At 38.7% G+C, this 22,845-nt stretch overlaps 1 protein-coding gene across 4 annotated transcripts in view; it reads right to left on the bottom strand.

The window, feature by feature from the left end:
* Positions 1-22,845, bottom strand: part of ASAP1 (ArfGAP with SH3 domain, ankyrin repeat and PH domain 1) — a 162,605-nt gene that overhangs the window by 81,404 nt on the left and 58,356 nt on the right. For all 4 annotated transcript variants that reach the window (XM_054189847.1, XM_054189850.1, XM_054189848.1 and 1 more), the window contains one exon: positions 4,183-4,255. In XM_054189847.1, coding sequence (XP_054045822.1) covers positions 4,183-4,255 — 73 coding nt within the window. The remainder of the gene's footprint in view (positions 1-4,182; positions 4,256-22,845) is intronic.

Genomic DNA, 22,845 nt, shown 5'->3' with positions numbered 1-22,845 from the left:
CAGCTCCCTCAGCATCTCCTCATATGACCTGGTCTCCAGACCCCTCACCAGCCTGGTAGCTCTCCTCTGGACACGCTCCAGCACTTCAATGGCCCTCTTGTACAGAGGGGCCCAGAACTGAACACAGTACTCGAGGTGAGGCCTCACCAGTGCCAAGTACAGAGGCACGATCACTTCCCTGCTCCTGCTGGCCACGCTATTCCTGATACAAGCCAGAATGCTGTTGACCTTCTTGGCCACCTGGGCACCCTGCTGGCTCATGTTAAACTGGACGTCCCCCAGCACCCCCAGGTCCTTTTCTGCTGGGCAGCTTTCCAGCCACTCTTCCCCAAGCCTGTAGCATTGCTTGGGGTTGTTGTGACCGAAATGCAGGACCCGGCACTTGGCCTTATTAAACCTCATACAGTTGGCCTTGGCCCATCGATCCAGCCTGTCCAGGTCCCTCTGTAGAGCCTTCCTGCCCTCAAGCAGATCAACACTCCCACCTAGTTTGGTGTCGTCTGCAAACTTACTGAGGGTGCACTCAATCCCCTCATCCAGATCATTCATAAAGGTATTAAGCAAAACTGGCCCCAAAACTGAGCCCTGAGGGACACCACTGGTGACCGGCCGCCAAGAGGATTTCACCCCATTAATCACAACTCTCTGGGCACGGCCATCCAGCCAGTTTTTAACCCAGCGAAGAGTACACTTGTCTATGCCATGATTCGCCAGCTTCTCCAGGAGAATGCTGTGGGGGACCGTGTCAAAGGCCTTCCCAAAGTCCAGATAGACAACGTTCACAGCCTTCCCCGCATCCAAAAGGTGGGTCACGTGGTCATAGAAAGAGATCAGGTTGGTTAAGCAGGACCTCCCCTTCCTAAACCCACGCTGGCTGGCCCTGATCCCTTGGCTGCCCTGCACTTGCCGTGACAGCTCACTCAAGTATCATGATATCAGTCCTGACTCGGGTAATTCATGGCCTTCATACCATTGTGAGCTGGGAGAGTGTTAAAAAAAAAAAAAAAAAAAAAAAAAAATCACTCCATCTTGCACCATTTTTCTATTTTTTCAAGCATCTGCTGTTGATCACTGCGGGAGACCATATGAACCGCTGGTCCGTCTCAGTACCTTTAGTCTTGCATGGATTTTATGTTTTTATTCTCTATTGTGTAAATTCTTTTGACTATATTTGGGAACTAATAAAAAAGAGCTATTGAAAAATCTACAACAAAACTAATTGTGCAATCTACTGCTGTTACAATTCAATCCAAATGTTATCTGAAAGCTAGTCAGAACAGATTCTCCATTAAGTTCAAGCACCATTCATGTAAGATGGGTTCCTAGTTACAGATCCAATCTATCATGCCAGAAATAAACAGCAAACCCGATAAGATAAAAGAGGGACTTTTTACAGGGACATGTAGTGATAGGACGAGAGGGGTAACGACTTCAAACTGGAAGAGGGTAGATTTAGATTAGGTATCAGGAAGAAATTTTTCACTCTGAGGGTGGTGAGACACTGGAACAGGTTGCCCAGAGAAGCTGTGGATGCCCCATCCCTGGGGGTGCTCAATGCCAGGCTGGATGGGGCTTTGAGCAGCCTGGTCTAGTGGGAGGTGTCCCTGCCCATGGCAGGGGGGTTGGAACTGGATGATTTTTAAGGTTCCTTCCAACCTAAACTGTTCTATAATTCTATAAGGAGAAGTGGTGAGAAAGGTATAAATTTGTACATCTCACTGGTTTTCATAAACAGTACTTTCCCAAACTGTACTTTTAGACAGGGAAAAAGGAACAGGACCTTTCTAAGGGATTTCCACATTTCTGTGCTGGTATTCTTTAATTTTCACAGCAGCAGATCTAAACCTAAACATGACAAATGGGTGAAGGACGTGCACAAAGAGCAAAAAGTATTTGGGTGACATTTAAGCTCTCTTCGTAACAGAAGAGAGTCCCTTGTGGTTCAGAATTCAGCAATTAAGAGGAACAAACCAACACACCAGAGGGCTAAGGCTTTCTGAAGAATTGTGTATGAGACATTGCATTGTGTGAATGTCACTGCTGAAATGTTACTTCAGGCAAAAAACAAAACAAAACAAAAAAAAAAACACCAATACAACCCAAAAAAATCCTAGCTATGACTTTTGGTAGAGTATGAATTGGATTACTGAACTGAAGAGAGAATTTCCATTTTCCCTGAATAATCAATTCTCACCAGTCCAGCTAGAGTTCTCGAAGAATATTATGAAGCAGGGGAGCTTTAAAAAACATTTCCTACTCTAAGACTTTAAATATGGTCTCATCTTCTAGCAAACAGTTAAGTTTGTAAAACAAAATTCCAATTTTGAGTTCTCAAACTGTAGTTAAGAGGCTTTCTTTTGAAAAACAAAAATAGTCACCTAACTCTTGCTTGAACTGGTAAAGAACAATGCATTTTACAGCTGGTGTTTACATCCAAGTTAAGCATCTAAGTTAAACATCAACGAAATCCACTTTCATCACTGAAGCATAAGAAAATAGCTGGCTTAGCAATTCTCTTTGTCCAAGCAGGCAAAACGAGTTTAAGTTTTAATTCAATCACTTTATTTTTATATTTATTTCTACGAGGTTTCACATGTGTAACACATGCTTTTTGTCTTGCTCTTACTAACCCTAGTTTATGTTTATCAATTACTGCATGAATTGCCTCCTGTTTGCACCTTTTCAAATTATCATGTGGCCTATCACAGCAGCATTCTGAAGAGGGAGCTAGAGTACTATGTCTAGTGTTTTCTTTATCCAAAAGAGCTTGTAATAACTTGTACCTTTGAAACAAGACTTGTTCAGAAAAGGAAAAAAAAGGAAAAAGAGAAAAACATCTACCTAGCTATCTCCGGTCCTTTGTAAGCACAGAGGCAGACAATTAAAATCGCTAATGAACCGTCTATTGCTTTTACTCAATGTGACTAGTTCATGATACAGTATGGCCTACTTACAGGCATTGAAAACAATATTATTTTAATAAGAAGACTTAAATCAAATGATAGCTAAAATCTCTAGTATAACTTACATATTTCAAAACAGGCAGAACACCTTTCATGTGTTCTACATTTTTCATCAGTTTTGAAATTCAGTAAGTAGGTACTTCCAAATGGAAAAGCTGTTTGGAGCCTCTGAATACTTTTGAAAGCATGAAACTAAACACACATGCACCAAACACTATTCTCACTTCGTATCAGGCTTCACAGTCTATTTGGAAAACATTCACCAACTGAAGTTACAGAAAAGCTAATTAAAACATGGTGCTAGTACAGCAACAATATTAGTGAAAGGTTCAGAATCTACAAAACAGTAAAAAACCCCCACATACTTCCATAAACATGAGTTCATGGGACAGCACGCACCATCCCAAAACAACACAGAAACAGCCACTCAGAAGCTGCTCTGCATAAGGAAAATATTTGCTAAACTGATTATTACTGGTGGGGAATAGGAACGGGTGTTTTCAAAACCCCAGTATTTACAACTAGATGGTTACTGGAAAGCGTACAGCTCTCCTACCGTATCTGCCTTTGGCACAGCTTTTAGACTTTGAGAGAAACAGAGGTAGAAGCCAGGTATACTTCATACCATTCTTAAAACCTAACTTATACATTGGTCTGTGTTTGATCATCATTTGTTATTGAACTCAAAATGATTATCAATTCATATTCCAGCCACCTATCCTCCCATCAAAGTTATTACTACAGCTTCAGTAAAACATCAACTGTGTCTTCAAACAAGCAAAATAATGAGGGGCGAGCCAAGTGTTGAAGCAAGAAACTCATCTATCTGTAGATAATTCTTTTTATTTATTTATTTTCAAAATTTTTTAACGAGTTCTCATCCTTGTTTCACTAAGAAGTGCACTCCATAAATTCAATGTAGGACATTGCCTAGATTGAACAGTTGAAGGTAACTGCTTGAAATGTTATGACAGGAGGAAAATTTATCCATGGGAATTCTCATAGAGGCCTTTGAGAAGGATTATGAGAGTGTAAACTGGAGAACACATTCATTTGATGTATAATCAGAAGCAAAGAAAGAAAATTTTTGAATTCAAACACTCTTACACAGATAAGCATCTCTTATGGTATACACTTCAACGGGCTAAATTGCAAGACATTTCTCAAACTTGAAATCAAATGCTTAGATTCTCATGTAAAATTGAAAACAATGTCTTACCTTGCCCCGAATTATATATTGCTTTCACAGATTTTTTCACCTTCTGTAGTGCAGTTCTGTCTTGATCCAATGCCTACAATAACAACAAATAAATTTTAAATATTTACTTCATTGTTCAACAGAATACACTATAACATTTTAAAAGAAATTACAAAATCAGTAGTTTCGCAAGCTGCAAAAAACTGCAGATACAACATATTCAGCCTGCAGGAAGGTCTGAGGTCATTCAACCCCTTCAAGATGAATTAAAAGAACTGAGCTGAAAATGCTCAGAAGGTAGAGTAGAGCAGCAGTGACAGTGATAAAAGAAAAACACTATTTTAGTTTTTTTAAGGGACAAAGCACTTATTCAAAATGTAATAATATATTTTGGAAAAAAAAAAACCACAAAAAAAAAAACAAAACCAAAAAAATCCCAAGAAATAGTTAAGTAGATGCTTCTACTATAGCCCTATAATTTCTACTACAACTAAACTGCTTGTTAACTTCTATGGCTTTCCCACAGTAGTAGTCTTCCTCCTATAGACACAGATTATCACACCAACCTCTTGCCCCAAACTCCACAACAGAATTTTACAAATACAGAAGATGAAAAGTAGCAAATCAAAAGAAAAGGACTAAGATCTGATTTTATGCAACAGAATGTGACCGAAAGAAATATTTATAATAATAATAGTCAAATATGCATTTTTGGGATTCCATCTTTCTGAATTTCAAATTTTCTGCAGTAGTTTAAAAATCCAGAAAACATTATTAAGTAATTGTAATGGTGAATTCAGGATTAGATTTCTAGGTGTGTTCTTTTTTACGCAACATAACTTCTCCCTACCCACTTGCAATCTGATGTAAGAAATCAAATTAACATGAGAAAGAACTATTATGTCAAAGCAAAAAAAAATAAAATCAGAGTAAACATTCGTCTACACTTGTGGAATTAAGAACCTTACAAGCCCCACACTGGTACTGTGCACAGTGATCCAGTTAACAGCACTTCAGCATGAGTTTTTGATATTCTGCATACTTAACATGTTGTACACAATTTCCTGCTAACCATAGAGAACATACACAGAAATGTTTAAATTATTTCCTGGATTTTTTCCCAATTTAGATCACAGGCAATTTCCCATCACATAAGTAACGTTAGATCAATAATCTCAAGCTTTAATGAAGCTGGCAGTGTTTGCTATATCATATCCACATTCAAATCACTGAAGACTGGAGAACTTGTACTCGGAATTACCATCAGGATAGCAGCCCAACAGAGCCTGTTTGCTGTTGTAGGCAAAAAGTTCATGTTTTAGAGAGCCTTGGGTAGCCATAATATCCAAACAGCTTAAAGCCTGGAGCTCCAGGTATCTGAAGAGTGGCAGACCGAGGCAGGATGGCAGCTACTCCTACAGCGGGGTTGTACCTCATCAGAGAGGGTCATCACCAGCAACACTATGAGTAAAAACTTAACCAATAAGTAGAACTTTCACTGTCAAAGCTGAGATGACCGAAGTAGATGACACCGGGCACTAAGAAGCTCCAGATGACCACAGCAGGAGCGCCAGATCAACTAGAGCGTTAAGCACTGGAGACAGACCTACATGAGGGTACTGCTCCTAGGTGAGTTCAAAACACAGAGTGTTTTGGTGTATGCGCACTTACAGTAGGAACCCGTATAGAGGGAAACCAATTAATGTGTAATAGCTCTACTTCGGAGTGGCACAACTTTAACCAAGCAAAATATTACAGTTGAACAACACATGAAAGTCTGTAACAAAAAGAAAATGTAGTGTTTCTGTTCTTTAATGAAAAACTACCGTATTGTCCAACCTCAGAACCACTTCTGTGGCAGCTAAAACCAGAAAATTTGGAACCACAATATTTATATAAGGGCTCTCTAATGCTATTTATGTCTAGTTTTTCATTTGCAGCAGAACAATGCATTCAAATATTCAGAACTGTAAACATCATTATTTCTTTTCCTCCCCAGTAAAATAGTGGATTTTACTTGACTTTCATTTTGTCAGAAAGAGCTGGAATTTTTAAATTTAATAAAATATTAAGAACTCTGTGATCTTTTTCAAGACAGTGCACAGCAGGTGATTTCTCTTAGATTCCTTTGGAAACATTGTCAAAAGCTTTTGCTTCTGCCTGCATGCTATGCCAGACAGTTGTTAGACATTTCTACTGAAGTTCCCTCCATCTTCAATGACCAGAAAAATATAATGATTCACTTGTCTACTAAGAGCTTGAGCGCAGAACAGTACAAGAATCTGAAGCCGATATTTTGGAAAAAAAGTCGACAGTTAACGTTGATGAGATTCGGAGATGAAACTTTGTACTAAATTCTAATATTGAAGCGAACTAGAGACTCAGGAGGAGAAAACAAATACAAAAACTCCAAGAAAGATAGTACTTGTTCCTAAAGATATCAATCTAGACGACTGGGACTAATAGACTAGGAAAATCTTCCAAATTGGATCTGATATAGAATTAAATTTAATCACTAATATGGGAGCAGGAGGGAAGGGAACAGCCATTATTTTAAGAGAGCAGTCACTGAGCAAAGCAATATACAGAGATGACATCCACTGCCTGAAGGAGACAGTGATCTAAGTCAGAACGACATCACAGGTCAATTTTGTATTTTTATATTTGCAAATATGATCTTTACGTGAACTAGTTCTTCTTAGGCCAAAACTCTCTAAATAGAACAAATCCACGCACACTTATATCCATATACCAAGGCAGAGTGCAAAATGCCTCCTGCAGCGTGAACCCAGTCCCATGTAGGACTCTAGGTATACAAAAACTGGTATCTGGGGTTTTTTGAGTAGTTTTGGGTGAGTTGTTTTTTTTGGTTGGTTGGTTGGTTGGTTATTTTACATGACTGTAGGTAGTCTGTTTTCCAATAGATTACATTATTCTTGAATGTCTTCCACTAATAACTTTTTGCTGCACTCTGCCACAAAGGAAGTACGCTGCGCTCTACGCTCAATTCAATCATGATTCCAGAGTGATGTTTTAAGTATGTTAAACTAGAAAGGAGCAGCCTTGCTTTCCCCAGTTAGGTGAAAACATGCTTTTGCAGTATGTGTTATTTTTATTTTCCAGCATTGAGAGTACCAAGTATTTTTACTCCCAATCTTCGAAAACACAAAATCTGATCTTCCAGTAAAGTGACATACATTTATATTATTGAAAACTACAATGCCCTGGAGAACCGTGGAGCCTCTGTGACAATCTCTAGGTATTCAGATGCGTTCCTTCCTACCTTTCTACCTACTAAACTCTTCCTCACCAGCACCTATTCCTGGAAAATGGTTCTTTCTTCATTTCTGTGACACCACCTCCCAGGAGGCCTTTCTAACTTCCGTGGGAGAACATTTTTTTACCCTCTTATGCATTCTGAAGAGACAGATAATTTATTAAAGGTACCTGCAACACAGATTTGCCACCTCCTTAGCTGTACAAAGCTTTTTTTTCTTGAAAACGGTCATATTGGAGACAAGCTCCATCTTTATTCAAAATAATGAAAAATGAGTGTTCACAAAAAACCCTGAGACATATTAGTGAAGAAATAAAGAAAAAAAATACCATGTTTAATCCATTTATATAAAATTAAACAAGGAAAGCTCCTTGCTATTCATACTCAGCAGATTTGCTATGCATGATGTCTTGACATCCACCCTGTCAAGGTTTCATCTTCCTGCGTTCCCTTATATTGAAGCTTATGCTCAAGACTAAAAGCTCATGATCACTGAAAATGAGCTCTTCTAACTACAGCAACCTGCTCTAACTTTGAGCAACCTGGTCTAGTGGGAGGTGTCCCTGCCCATGGCAGGGAGGTTGGACCTAAATGGTCTTTAAGGCCCCTTCTAACCCGAACCACTCTATAAGTCTATGAACTAATCAGTTTGGAACACCCCAGACAGTCACCCCAGATTTAATCTTTCTGCTAAAATTTAGCTACTTTGAACTTAGCCTGCAATTTCAAACCACCAACCTAGTTCAAATCTGTACTACTGAAGATAGCAGCGTCTCTCCTCCTCCGTCATTCCAGAGCACTCATGTTGGCTACATGGAGATCCAGTTCAGGAGCTGCTGTGGTGACTTCAGCTCCGTGAGAACCAGGGGCTCCTTTCGAGCACTGTGGATTTAGCTCACCTCCCATCAGCTTGTAGCGCATTGATAGCAAGTTGTACTTAGAGCCACCATTTCACATTCAGAGACAAGATTTCTCACAGCACCTTCCCTCTTTAAGATGTACATTTACTGCCAGCTACTCACACCAATAGAAAAAGTGGAAACTTGTCCACCTGAGGAAACAAAGTCGAGTTAATTTTGGGTTGGAGGGAAGGCAAGTCCTCCCAGTGGATTTCACTGACGTAGATCACTAGGTAGCTGCAGGTAGACTCTTACCAGCATGACACAGCACCCAAGTCAGTACTGGTGCAGAAAACGTGTACGTTGACACCCCATAACCCACACCACTGTCCTCTCTGCTAGAGGAGGCAGAGCCGTGCACTGTTGTTCACAGACAGACACTGCTTTCACCTCTCTTCAACCCTCTAGAACCTGATCTCTTCTCAAACAAGGGTGTTTCTATTCTGGGGCCATGGTCTGCTTTAATAGCTACTAAATTTTAGACCAGAAATTACACTACCGTGCAGTGTGTAAAGTGCTAGATTCTGCACTGTATCTATGACATACTAAAAACTGTGAAACTCACATTTAGATAGGCCACGAATTGTTTGTTTAGAGCCTTGTGTCTTTTTATTTAGTATAGATATGTAAATATTTGTGTGCGTGTATGTGTGAAGATATTAATATGTGTGTATTTGTATGTAAAAGTCTATGTACTGGAGATCATGCTTAATACTTTATTATTCCTAATAAATATGAAAAGCATGGTTTGAGTACGGTAAAAAAAAAAGAAAAATCTTCCTTTCTTGATTGAAGTAAAACTACTACTACTGATCACAAAAGTGTTTTGTATACATACTAAATTTAGCCCTTCTAGAAATCAGCATCGTCCTAGAGGCACACACTTGCACAGAGGATACTGCAGCCCCTCAGCCCACCAGATCTACTAAAACACCAAACTTGTTTTGTGTACCTTGCAAACCTTTACAATCTGAAGAGGAAAAAACCTGCATGGATTTCTGTTTCAGCCTTACAATAATAAAGACAGGAGTGCCTCAAGACACTGACAATCACAATATGTCAGCATACATTATTAATCCCTCCAAGTAGATTATTATCCAGAGGAGATGCATTTTCCAACTGGAACAATCTGTTCATCCTCATATCAGAGGAAGTTTAGATTTTCACTCCATTTTTAGGAGGTTTGCCCTAAAAAATTCCATATCCTACCACTACCAAAACCCACCTACAAAAATAATACACCAAATAGAACTGTTTTAAGCAATTACAGTGTTCTGCACAAGAAAAACCATGACAGAAGCCTGAAGGCTACTGGAGTATGTACTATCTATATGCTCCTGACAAAAATCCCTCCATGTATTTTAAGAAATTATTTTTCATATATTAAACAAAAACAATCCATATGAAGTATAAAATATTTGAGATTATACATATAAGTGTGTATAATGAAAGTTTGGTAGTCATGCATGTATTGTCAGACACAAGATTAATTATTTCACAGAAAATACACAGATGACCTATTGGCTTCAAGGGACTAAAAGAAGTCAGTCTTTCACTTACCAATTAACAAACTAATCCAACCCTGGCACAGAAGTGACTGACATTTTGCTGTTGTCTGTACTAGCAAATACACTTGCCGTCTGCTCAAGTCCCAGCTACAATATCCACGTAAGGAAGTAGAGCAATGGGACCTTACAAAGTTTTGGCTGCTCAGTACCAGTATCTGTTTCCTTCATAATAAAATCCAAACTTCTTCAGATGGGTAATAAAAGCAGACTAGACAGGTTAGTAACTTATTACATGCCACTGAAATTGCAACAAGACAAAAATTTTTCCCAGTGACATATAACAAAAACAACAACAACAAAAAAAAGATAAGAGGCAAGTGTTGGTCTTCTGTGGCTTATCCACTCAGAAATGAGCAAACTACCAAACTCGCTTAATTCTGTACATGAGGAAGTGATTCAAACCACCCTTCCTGTCCTTCCTGCTCTGCTCAGTTTGTTCGGGCCCTGCCAGTCACCAGTTTGGAGTCTGTTTCCAATTGTTGGTCTCAGCACATGTCTACATGACAAAAACAGGGGAGTGGTTAAGAATTTTCTGGAGACACTTAATCCCTTTGTGTAAAAGATGGATATAGACAGGCACGGTTTGAACTTGTCCTGGATTACTTAAAAACCCAAAGTGTACAAATGAGAGAAAGATGTGTTGTTGAAGCAACACATCAACGATGTATCACTGTAGTAACTGCTGCCAACATCATTTAGTAGGCATCATTTACCACTTACTCCCAAAATAAGACTAATTAAAAGACAGTATTAATTTTTAAAAACTGTGATTGCCCTGAAAATTGGAAACTTCAAGTGTTTTCACAGAATCATAGAATGCTTAGAGTTGGAAGGGACCTTAAAGATCATCTAGTTCCAACCCCCCTGCCATGGGCAGGGACACCTCCCACTAGACCAGGCTGCTCAAAGCCCCATCCAGCCTGGCCTTGAACACTGCCAGGGATGGGGCATCCACAGCTTCCCTGGGCAACCTGTTCCAGTGCCTCACCACCCTCACAATGAAGAATTTCTTCCTAACGAAACGAGCATCAGTAATCAAATACAGGCAATAGATTTTTCCAGAAAATAATTTTTTCAGGTAATGCCAAAGCTTAACAGAGATCCCATAAGCTGAACTTCCCTCACATCTCCTGCTGTTATGTGGCCTGATGTAACACAACAGCTTCTCCCCAAACCAGGATACATGAGAAAAATCATGAGCCCTTCAGTGCTGTGAAAGTCACCTTAGATAAGCAAGCTCATTTGTGTAACCTCTAATGCGAGTTGCAAAAATAACAGTCACTAAATTATTCTTCAAGTACTACTCAAATGGAAGTCCAATAGATATTGCTTGTGAAATCTCTTAGAAGTCCAGTATTGCTAATTGCAACTTGTTTTGACAATTGATCTTTGGGTTCCTCTTTGCACCAGACTCCTACCCAGAAGCCTTTTCTGCAAGAGCACGAATGTAGATATAAATTCCTATCTATGTATGATTGCTTCTACATAAAATGAAGTTAGCATCACGTTTTTCCCAATTAGGATGGAGTGAATATTTGATTTTATGCACACTCTAACACATTTAGGAACACTTAACAGTATTTTGGGCAGTTCCTTCCTTTAAAGTTCTTAACTGAGTTACATTAATATTTCTGAGTTTAGCTCATTCTGTGCACAAGGTACACTTAGAGATAACTGAAAAATAAAACTATGAGATTTGTTTCCAGTATGACGATGACACAGATCAGATTCATTTTCTAACTTCTGTTGTGTAGGAGATGCTGAAAAGCCCACAACTAGTGACAAGACTTGAAAACATCCAGTGACACATACAAAATTTTCCCTGCAGGCACAGGCTCTAAACCAGCTTCCACTGGGTAGAAACTAATCTTGGTGATAAATATCACAGAATGGCTTGGGTTGGAAGGGACCTTAGAGATCATCTAGTCCAACCTCCCTGCCATGGGCAGGGACATCTTCAACTAGATGAGGTCACTCAAAGCCCCATCCGGCCTGGCCTTGAGCACTGCCAATGATGTGGCATCCACATCCCGGGGCACAGTGGGGCATCCACAGCTACTTAGTGCCAATATTCCTGCCTTTACACTGGTAACATCATACCCTGAACTAGCGACCGCTAGGTGAACAACTGTCATTCACTAAATTCAAAATTCACTTCATTATACTAGTCAGCTTTACTACTAATAATTAGAAACCTAAGACAACAAAATCAGTGAAGAAAACTTAACCAGTTGTCATGTTACCACAGCACAATTTTACCTATTTCTTACTCCAGCGCAGATGATAAACGTGCTGGAATGATTAAGGGGGTAAAATACAGTTCAAGCTCAGAGAGCAGCAAAGCCACAGGCAGGCTCACAGCTCCAGAAGATACCACTGCACAAGGTTCCCAAGCTGCACACACAACTTTCGCCAGCGTTAAAGCTGCACAGCACTAGCAAGTGGCTGCATAGAACACGAACAGAAGTGTCTTCCTATACTATAAATGCTTCTGCGTTTAAAAATAACTAGTGCTGTTGCACTCTACCTTTTAGCAAGTCACGGCATATTGTCAATCTTTTCTCCCCTGAGGTGATCCTTCTCGTCCACATTAGCAATCTGCTAAATACTGCTTTAAAAGCACAAAGGGAATGATCTCAATCTAAGAAATAGAAGCCTATTCTGTACCTGTGCTCTTGAAAATCCCTTCTTACTCTTTTTTCAAAGTCCAGTGGAAATACGTTCCCAGCTTGCAGAGTCTACCATCTCATCCTCCTCACCGTACCCTGCTCAACGTGCACCAACATGATAGGATAGTAATGGGAGGCAGAATAACAACAAATCTAGAAATAGTCTAGAAAATAAGCACACAATCCTTTTTTGTTTGTTTGTTTTTAAGGTGAAAGTTAAAAATGGAAATGAGAAGTTTTACAATATACAACAGGAGTTATATTTCTAATCATTATGATTAGACTTTGGCTAGAGATGTTTTACAAAATACACAATGGGTTTTGAGTCTCCTCCTACAATAGAAAAAATAAAATCTGATGCATTAGAGTTAATTTTGAATTTCAGCATACCACATTCTTTGATACAAACATATTCTCTGAACGTATTTAGTTTAGTGGGGGAAATCACAGAAAAGGAAAGACAATAATCAGAATAGTCAATTCTAATATTTTAATGAAAGTCTCATCTATAAACCTCTACTTTCTCCTACATTGTCTTTCATTTCCTTTGATCAACATGCAAAAAATTGCATAAATTTACATCAGAAAACCAAGATGCACATCTCATTTTCACTATGGTACAGAAAACCAACAGACCTCTAAAAGCCATGTAGGCCAAAAAAACCACAACACATAAATATGTGTCTAATACCTATTATGTAATTATATATATGCTTTAATTAACAGAATAATTCTATATACAGCGTAAGACCAGAGTGAGATCTGCTTTCTCAATATACAAATAAAATACAGTGAAATGAGAAGGGATATCCAACGAAAAGCAAAGACCTGTAATCTAATTACATTCTCTAGGGTTTATTTTGAAGACGCTGGCAAACTTGTTAAGTCTAGAAGGGAATTTCTGACTTACGTACAAATGCATAAGCTATAGCAATCAATTAAGGATGGAAGAAAAGGATATACTAACACCACCAAAATCCTGCAGTGTAAAGGTAAACTTAATTTGCCCAAGCTGTGTATATGACCTGAGAAAGTCATTGGGACAACACAGAAGCTACCACTTTCTCTTACATAGGAAGGGCACTTTAAATACCGTGTTGATTTTAAAGGTTATGTTTTAAAACCACAATGAAACTTAGAAGAATGTAGCAGTAATCTCCAGTCTATTAGGAAACAGTATGAGTGCTTTGGAAGCAAACTGCTACTTAATTCACAGCATTTTTTTAACGTAGTATTGTGCTTGGTAAAAATAGTCCTACGCTATTTCTCTTTAAGACTGTATTAGAGAGCAGATGCCCTTAGAGAATGTTCTATAAATTTTCTTAATGGTACTAAGATTCAGATGTAATTTACAGCCAAGATCCTAAGCACAACTAAATTACACTAGCAACAACTTTCTTTAAAATACTCACTGTCAGATACAAAAATAGCTGCACTGCATTACATTTAGAAAATGCAACTGATTGGGCTGATCACAAATTTAACTGAGTATTGTTAATATAAATAATGCCATATTTATAACACGAGTATACAGTTGTGCTACTAGCTGAACAAATAACTGTTTTGTTAGGGAGTACTTAACTACCAAAAAAAAAAAAAATCCCAATTTTATGACACATTTAGATTGTTTAATTATTTTGGGACACACTGTGAAGCACCTGGTGCAAATTAGAAAAAAAATAGAAGAGTTTTCAGAAAGGGAAAAGTCTTAGGAATAACGTGGGAGAAAGCTGACTGACTGAGGGCCTGTGGCTTTTAAAGCATTCAAATTCCATACATTCAAAAGCAAAAATTGGTCACAGATAATTTCCCCATATACGTAGCGCCTAAGTAGAAGGTTCAAGTTCAGTGGAGGTAGAGAAGACCACGCACAGCTGTCCTTCTCTTCCTCAGGCTAGGGCTTACAACACTTTTGCTAGCACTTGTGCTAGACTCCCGGGCATACACCCACACTGAATGTCAAACAATTGTGCAAAAAACTCCGCTCTATAAAATATTATTTTGGTGCATTTTTGTCAGATAAAACATAGGCTTCATACATAATTCACATATAGTGAACCATAGACATAAGGGACCTTAAACGCAGCAGTAAGTATTAACTTCTTGGAAATCAATATTCTTGCTCTACTAATAGCAACAGCAGTTTCTTCAGATAACAGCCAGATTCTAGCAGCAGCTATTGACTTTTAATTTATGTTCCTTAGAGTAAAGGAAAGAAAAAAGAAAAAAAAACCCAAAACAAAAGCCAACTAAACCCTCAAAATGCTTAGAGTTTATAATTTCCTTGTGATATTAAATATTGTACAGAAAGTAAGTTTTCAGTCTGTTTACTCTTGTCTTCCCCTTTGGATGAGGCATTCCTATGTCCATTCTTCAGATAACCACTACTTATTTAAGGGGATGGGTCCCCGGACCTTACCCTGTGCAAGAAGCGGCAAGGAAGGTGAAAGTAGAATCAGCTTCAGTAAATCATCCAAATGGCATTTCCTGTAGGATTAGCTGCAATATAAATTACTCAGGGCAAAGCAAAGTCTGGAGATAACGCTTTTGTGTACAGGAAGAATCATAAAAGACCAGTGAGAAAGAAAATATTGTTGGGTTTGTTTATTTTGTTTTAGTTTGTTGTTTTTGTTTGGGTTTTGTTTTTGTTCTTGTTTTTTAAACAGCAGTCTTATAGCTAAAGAGGATATATATAATTTCAAAAGAGTACAGGTTGTCAATATTCTCTAAAATAAGGATTATAATTTATGATTCAGGATCGAGAAAGGAATTTGGGAAAGCTAATGAGAACCAAGACAGCTACCACAGGATAACAAGAGAGTGCTCGGACAAAGCTGATCATTACCATGTAGCTTTTCATTCTTGTATAATATGTAACTAGAAAATATAGGTTACACTTAAACGTAGGACAAAGCAACAGCATAGTTTAAAACCCACCCAAAAGAACGATAATTACATAATAAAGTATATTTATACAGAAACCAAGTTATTCATATTTTAGTCCAATGATTTTTTTTATTTTAACTATGCTTCCCCCCGCCCCCAGCACAAAATAAAGACTAATACTAAAACCATTAATTTATGGCATTTATCTTAAAGTTACCTTGGTTCTCCAAAACCATTTATTCAGTCCAGCTCACTCTAAAAATTATATTAGCTAATCTTAATGGACGCAGTTAGTGCTTAAATAAAATTAACATATCAACATCAGCCTTAAAGATACTCAAGGAGCTCACACAATTGACGATTTTACATAAAAACTAGACAGACTGAGGTACTAGAACAATAGTACATTAATAGGCTGCACTATTTTAAAATTAAGTAACACCTCAGTAGCTCTCACAAAGTTGCAAAAAAGCAGCTATGAACCGAACATAAACTTCTAAATTTAAGCAACAGTGTACTCTCTGCACACACCCCCTTAGGCTTAGATGCTATGGGACATGATATGATGGTATCACCAATAAATGTAGTACCTTTTCACAAAGGCTTTTACTTAGCCAGAAAGATACTTGCTTCATTTTTAAATTTCAGTAGCTTCTTCATTGTGTATTTTAATAAAAATTTAAAACCTCCAAATGCAGTTTAATTCAGTGCAGGTATATGAATGAAGATAGATTTTTCTCCTTTCCCTTAGGAAATAACAATCATTTCACTGTTCCAGGTGTCTACAAAATACAATAGATGTCTTATAATATACACTAAATGTATGTGTATGGTTAAAAATTCTCTTTGTAATGCAGAACGAATGTATAGAAACAATGGTGAGTAATATCATGAGAATCTGGACAGGTAACATGAAACAGCTAAACAAATGATGGTTAAAATCAATAGCAATTCACATTCCAGCTGGTGTATCATGACCAGAAGCAACAGGTCAACGCATCCCTGCAGGTTTCTGCGGAAAGCTAGAGTGCCCAGTTGTTCCACAGGACCCGAAAAAGATGGTTTTCCCGTTTCCCACTCAATCCCACTACCTCCTTTGTACCAGCACACTAGTGCTCAGAAAAATACAAAGTCAAGAAATTAGATCACATGAAAATGGCTTTTTTTGGTGCGCTATGGCCACCACAAAGGAGGAAAACTACACACGTGGTCGCTCTACCCCTTTCAATGGATGCACAAATTTATACCCAATTAAAATTGCCCATGTGACCATGACCTGAGAAGACAGGTGTTATTTAATATTTCACCTCCATTAAGTTCTGTTCCACCCCAGCTGCATCCCTTGCATTCCACCTACTTTTGATCCGTGAAGATACGCTTTGAGACTGTAAAACTTGGAGCCTTAGAAACCAACTCTGTGAAAAAGCATCATTATTCATGCACGTAGGAGTTAAATTCAATTTTCTCCTTTGCCAGCAGGGGTGACTCAGGCTACAGATTTCCTTTTTTAATCTCGCATTCTTTCTCTTGATTTTAAAATTGTCATATCCTTCAGAAAGTCAGTCAACTATTTAAACTACAGTAACTAACTGGAGTTCCTTATGCCTTTTTCCCATGATCTTCACAAGTCCGTAAACCATTGCTGAAGTATGGACTGAAGTTTTACATTTGCCACTATAGAGATTTACTGCACTTGACGATACCAATCAAGCAAAATCTGAAAAGCACTTTATGCGACTTTCAGTGTGCTGTATTATTAGCTCTCTAGTAACCTATTTTAAATACCTCCTGCTACTTTTACAGGACCATTTATCCCCTACACCACACATCACCCCAAGCAAGCAGTGCCTCCCCTCAGCATGCTTCTCGCTCAGAGAGAGAAGGCATTATTTAGTAAAGGTGAATTCAGTTCTAAAGGCCAGAAGCTGGCCTTGATAGAGAACCAAATGAAAGAAAATGCTAAGTGGTGCAACAGAAGTTGTGGAAAATTGACAGCAGCGTTCCCAGAAATATTTAACTTAACTTTCCTTTCCCAGAGCAGCCCCTTGAAAAGTCCCATCTACTCCTCCTTAATACCCGAGACAGTAAGGCGACCCTTCAGATCTCTGCAGAGCAGCTACAGTAGGCACAAGCTGCATCTCCAGAGACGAGAACATGGCAAGACAGAGGCCACGCACCCTGCCTATTCTCACAGGCCTATAAAAAACCCAAATGGCGAAGAAGGGTGGATATCCAATGGCTGAACATAGTCTATTCCGACACAAAGGGCAGATGACTTTAAACTAACCAGCAGGTAGGAAATTCAAAATAAAAAGTGGAAAAGCATAGTGCTTTGCGCTGCATGTGGTAAGGTGTGGAACTCCTTGGGGATCCTAAAATTTTATATACTTTTTTTTAAAAAAAAAGGAGATAAAATAATGGAAAAGAAATTCAGCATGGCTGAATATAAATATATTAAATATAAATTTAACACCTTTGTTCTGCCATTCCCCAAGCTGCACATTACTGGAAGCTGGGAGATCATACTGGAGAAGGTATCCCAACATCTCTGCCCTTTTCCTACACTCTTCCCTTGTCATCTGGTGTTGGCTAAGTCAGAAAAGATCCTAAGCTTTTATCAACTTCTGGACTATCCCAGCACAGCTGTTCTTCCACTCGCTGATGGTATTTCTGTTATGTAAGCTGCAACAAGAAGGAATTCGCCAGGAGATAACCATATATGCACAATACCAAGCATCAGAGAAATCTCAGTAAAAAAATGGAAAAAAACCAAAAAGCCCTGTAGCAAACTAGGACATTTTTTTCTCTTCCTTCATGTAGGTTTTGTTTTCTTCAGCTATCATTGCAAAACCCCCAAAAGCTATCTACATATAGAAGGGGGAAGATTTTCTGAAAGGTTTAGCAATAATTAAGTAGTAAGGTATTAACTGAACGATTATATTCAACAAACCAATGACACATTTCATACATTTTGGTTTTTAAATGTGTATAGCTCTTAGACATTAGTCCACATTTCAGAAATTATATTGATGTGTTCTAGCAAAATCAAATGATTATAAAACAAAAGAAACAATTTGTTCAAATTTCCATTGTATGTTTTACAGTATGTCTTAAATTCAAAAGAGAAGGAGAGACCGATTGTTTCATGTATAGGTTGAACAATGTTTGTTTTTATAGTCATAGAAAAAGAAAAGCTGTGATTTATTGCCAGCCTTAACAAGGACAGCTGTTTGATATTGTATCTTTTGGCCCATACCCACCAAGAGTGAAAGTCAATTAATTTATTTATATTTTCCCAGAACAGTCTTTATGCAGTGAATGGAAACTTACTGAACGAATGCATCTAACTGAAACGCTAGAAGTATGAAGTCTTTTCAGAAAGTCATTTTCTTTAAATAAAACCCATAATCCTCTACAGAAAAATTAACTGACTGTTATTAAGCTAGCTCCTAGCCTTTTAAGAGCAACATTTTTAATATAGATTTTCTTTATACATATATATACACTATTTTGGAAAGAATCTTAGTGCATAAGACACTGAAGAAACACAGCATGCCGAGTTGAGCCCTTTAGTGACCTCCTTCCCAATGAGGATAACAAGGTGTGCTGCATTTGAGAAGCATCTACCTCAACACAGATTATTTTGACAATAAAAAAAAAATAAAAATTGTTGGTGAACATCTACCAAGCAAACCACAACAAAATTCCAGTTCATATCATCACAGGTTTAGATTAAATTAAGGGCAGGGAAAATAGAAATGGTAAAAGACGTGGTAGTGATGCTCCCTTTAAGTCAGAAAGTCTTGGTTCAATCACGACAGCTTTTACAGAACTCCAGGTCAAAATATCCCGGTTTATAAACCGGTGGGACAGCATACCAAGACAAATATCACTGCATACTGTTTCTACAGTCTTTCCATAAGCATCCATTTCTCACCTTGGTCAGAGACAGCTAAGGGCCGAGCAAGCAAAGGTACTTACATTCCCATGACCATAAATCTTCCCTTGTGAATTCACAAGAGAATACTGTAGGATTCTATTTCTGCCTTGGCTTATTACGAGTCACCAGTAGGCAGCTAGAGCAGAGTAAATCCTACACCTGGCAACTGCAGTCTTTCAAAGCTTTCATGAACGTCGCATTGTTTGGCTCCCTGGAAGCTAGTACTGCACAGAATGCTAAGGGCTGTATTCGAGCAGGGCTGAAGGCAGGACACAAATAGAACGGCGCAGTAGAAAAAAGAAGCTGTGTGCAATGATGCAAAAAAATCCTACTGCTGATTTGTATTCTGCCTGAATACGAGGAAGAAAGTAAGAAAACCTCCAGCTCATTCACATGAGGAATATAAATAGAAACTTCAGTAAAGAACTATTTTTCTAAGTGCTGGCATTTGGAACATATTCAAACCCTAGTTATATACTGAATAATCATAAAAGGCAACACTTGTTAAACACAAAATTGGAGAGAGTTCCAAAATTTGGAAATAGACTGATTTAATGCCAATGTCACATACAGTTTGTGTAATGTACATAAATAGAAATCATAGTTAAAGACACATAATATGGTAGGTGATGGCAACTGTAGATAACTATCTCCCATGGCGGATGTGATTGTATGGTACATTTCACAATAGCTATAAAAAGATGAAAGACAGAGCTTGAGGACCATAAACAAGGGAATATTTTAGAGACATTCAACTGACAAAGTCACAGGCACTGAGGAAAAAATTGGTGTTAAGGAAAAAATACAAACAGTGAAGCAAAATAAGCAACACAGTGGAAAAGCATTTAAATATATACCACTATAAGGAAAAAAAGATGAAGCAGATTTGCAATCCAGAACCTTTTCAAGGGCTATTTATTACTTGCAGCTTCCTCTTCAGAAGGGTGCACAAAACCAAAGCCCTCTTAGAGAGCATGGGAAGGGAACACCTACCAGGTGAAGCTTTGCTGTTGTTTAAAGGAGGGAAAGCAAACAAACCAAAAACCCAAACCAGACATATTTGTGCCGCTCCATAAAATAAAGACCATATCTATAGCCACAAGGAGAGCACAATATTATAATAAGATCTGTAAAGCAAATATACTTTATTCACATATGGTGCATTTCAGACAGGTTTACTCCGGACCAGACCTAAACTGCTCTGTGCACTGAATGCTCAGTAGCAGTTGGGGTGCATCTTCCAGTTTATTTTCATCCAGAAGTAAGCCAGTTTTGGCTACTATAAAGCTGCTCCAGGACACGAGACACAACATAAGAGGGGTAATGAGGAAATTCACTTCAAAGCAACACTCATGCTCCAAAGTAGAACAGTGCTGAAAAATTGAGCCTACTATCAAAGACTTCTTGTTGGCAGCCAAGTCTGATTTTCAAGAGGCAACAGAGTTAGACTAACATAAGCTTAGTCATCCCTCCAGCTCTTTAAATTTTGTCCTCATTTCTCTACAAAATTTTATCCATCCATTGTTCCTTGAAAGTGGGAACTGTGGGTTACAGGTTGTGCAGCAAAGGGCAGCTATCACTAGGCTACTATAGGAAGAAGAAAGAATCCCTCTTGATATCAGGTATGATCTTCAGAGGGCTCCACCAAAAAAAATAAAATAAATTTAAAACCAAAAGCGATACTTGTTACACCTCAATAAAGATTTGCTATCTTTAGACATATAATTTGGTAAATAAACCTCTTTTGAATCAAAATCTATAAAGCGCCTCATTACCATGTTGGATTTATCTCAAGAGTCTACCTTGTACTATTTTTAGGCAGACACAAAAGAAAGCAGAGGAAAAAGACAACCATACACACAAACTCCATCCAAACGGGTTACAGGTAGCTGATTCCAGTAGCTGATGTGAGGTTCCACATTCCTACCTCAGCTAGTACCAAGGCTGAGCACATATTTCCAGCAGACACACAAAGCACGAAGGGCTCCTCATGCTGGTCTCCACTACGGCTGACGAAGACAAAGGCACGTTACTGCAGCGTAACACACACGCAAACAGGTCTCTCAATTAGCCCCGAGATCTTACTGTGTCTTCAGTAGTTGGCTTGGACCTGCTGGTGCCTCTAACAGCCAACTGGCAGCACCCCAAGGTGCATGGGCCCCTATGGCCCAATGGTCCGACTCCAGTCTGGGTCATGCTCCGACACTGGCACTTATTGCTTCTTATATACATGCGCATACAGAAGAGAGCCCCCTCACCCAGGAAAATATGATGAGCGCCTTTAACCCCCTATCATTCTATTTTCCTGTGCTTGTTCCTCCTCAACCACCTCAAATCCTCCCTTTCCCTGCCTTTTGTCCTTCTCCTAAACATTCCATAATAAGTCCTGAACAAGTATTCTTACTTATACTACCAAAGTGCCCAAGCATAAGCCAAACTCCTCTGGGGTAAGAACTCTGCAAGTGCTGAACAAAGCCTCTGATCTGACAGAGGCAACACATGAAAGAAAATGAATATTCTTTCTGAGACAGAGGAGGAATACAAGACAGCACTTGATAGCATGACAGACAGCACTCTTTTCAAGTCTCTACTGACATCATGAAAGAGAAATATGTAACATTTGAGCACACTCGCAGGGAGTCCCTAGCAAGCATAAGAGGTATCATGCAAGTCAAAGAAGCTCCCTTTAAGTCTACAAGCAAATGAGCACAGAAGGCCAGAGTCAAGGACGTATGCAAGTGGAAGACAGCAAGAAAGAGACAATAGGTTACGAAAAAGTGGAAAGCTGTGAGGTGGCTCCTCCCCGCAAAGAAAAAACAAATACAAGCAGCCACAGCTATTTTGGAGGAATCACAAGATACCCATTTCTCATGGGAACAATCTTCAGGGTAACACACATTCTTCATCTGTATCCCAGAGATCAACGAATTTGTTAAGGACTGGATTTTAAAAAAAACCAACTACTACATAAAAATATCTGCAAAAGAATCTCACTCTCACCAAGTTCAGACTTTGGCAAGATCCACCAGCTCCAAGATGCTGCATTTCATGCACATCTGGAAGTAGCTTGGTTTCCTGATGTCTGCCTTGCTGCATACCATTAAAAATATACCACATTTGGTAATATTTCTTTTAACTTACTGACCTGAAAGATCTACAACCTACTCATGTAACAATTTGCGTCCTTTTTTCTGCCTGCTGTTAAGATTCTCTGGGCTCTCCTCTCCTGAATCCTTATTGTGTTTGTCTAAGATCACCCAGCATGCCTAGTCTTTCTTCCACCTAGTCTCTTCCTCCTCCCACTTCCACTTTGAGAATTTCATGGCTTTTTTCCTCAAGTCTCCATTATTCCCATTCTATATTTCTGTTTGTCAATCGATCAGTGCCTTGCAGATAGCATACAAAATGTATTTAGCTACAACAGTTCTGGCTGAGAGCTCAGTAG

This window comes from Rissa tridactyla, chromosome 2 (assembly GCF_028500815.1).
Source record: "Rissa tridactyla isolate bRisTri1 chromosome 2, bRisTri1.patW.cur.20221130, whole genome shotgun sequence".
NCBI classification, from domain to species: Eukaryota; Metazoa; Chordata; class Aves; order Charadriiformes; family Laridae; genus Rissa; species Rissa tridactyla.
Note: the sequence above shows the minus strand (reverse complement) of the source record. Positions and strands in the feature narration are given on the sequence as shown.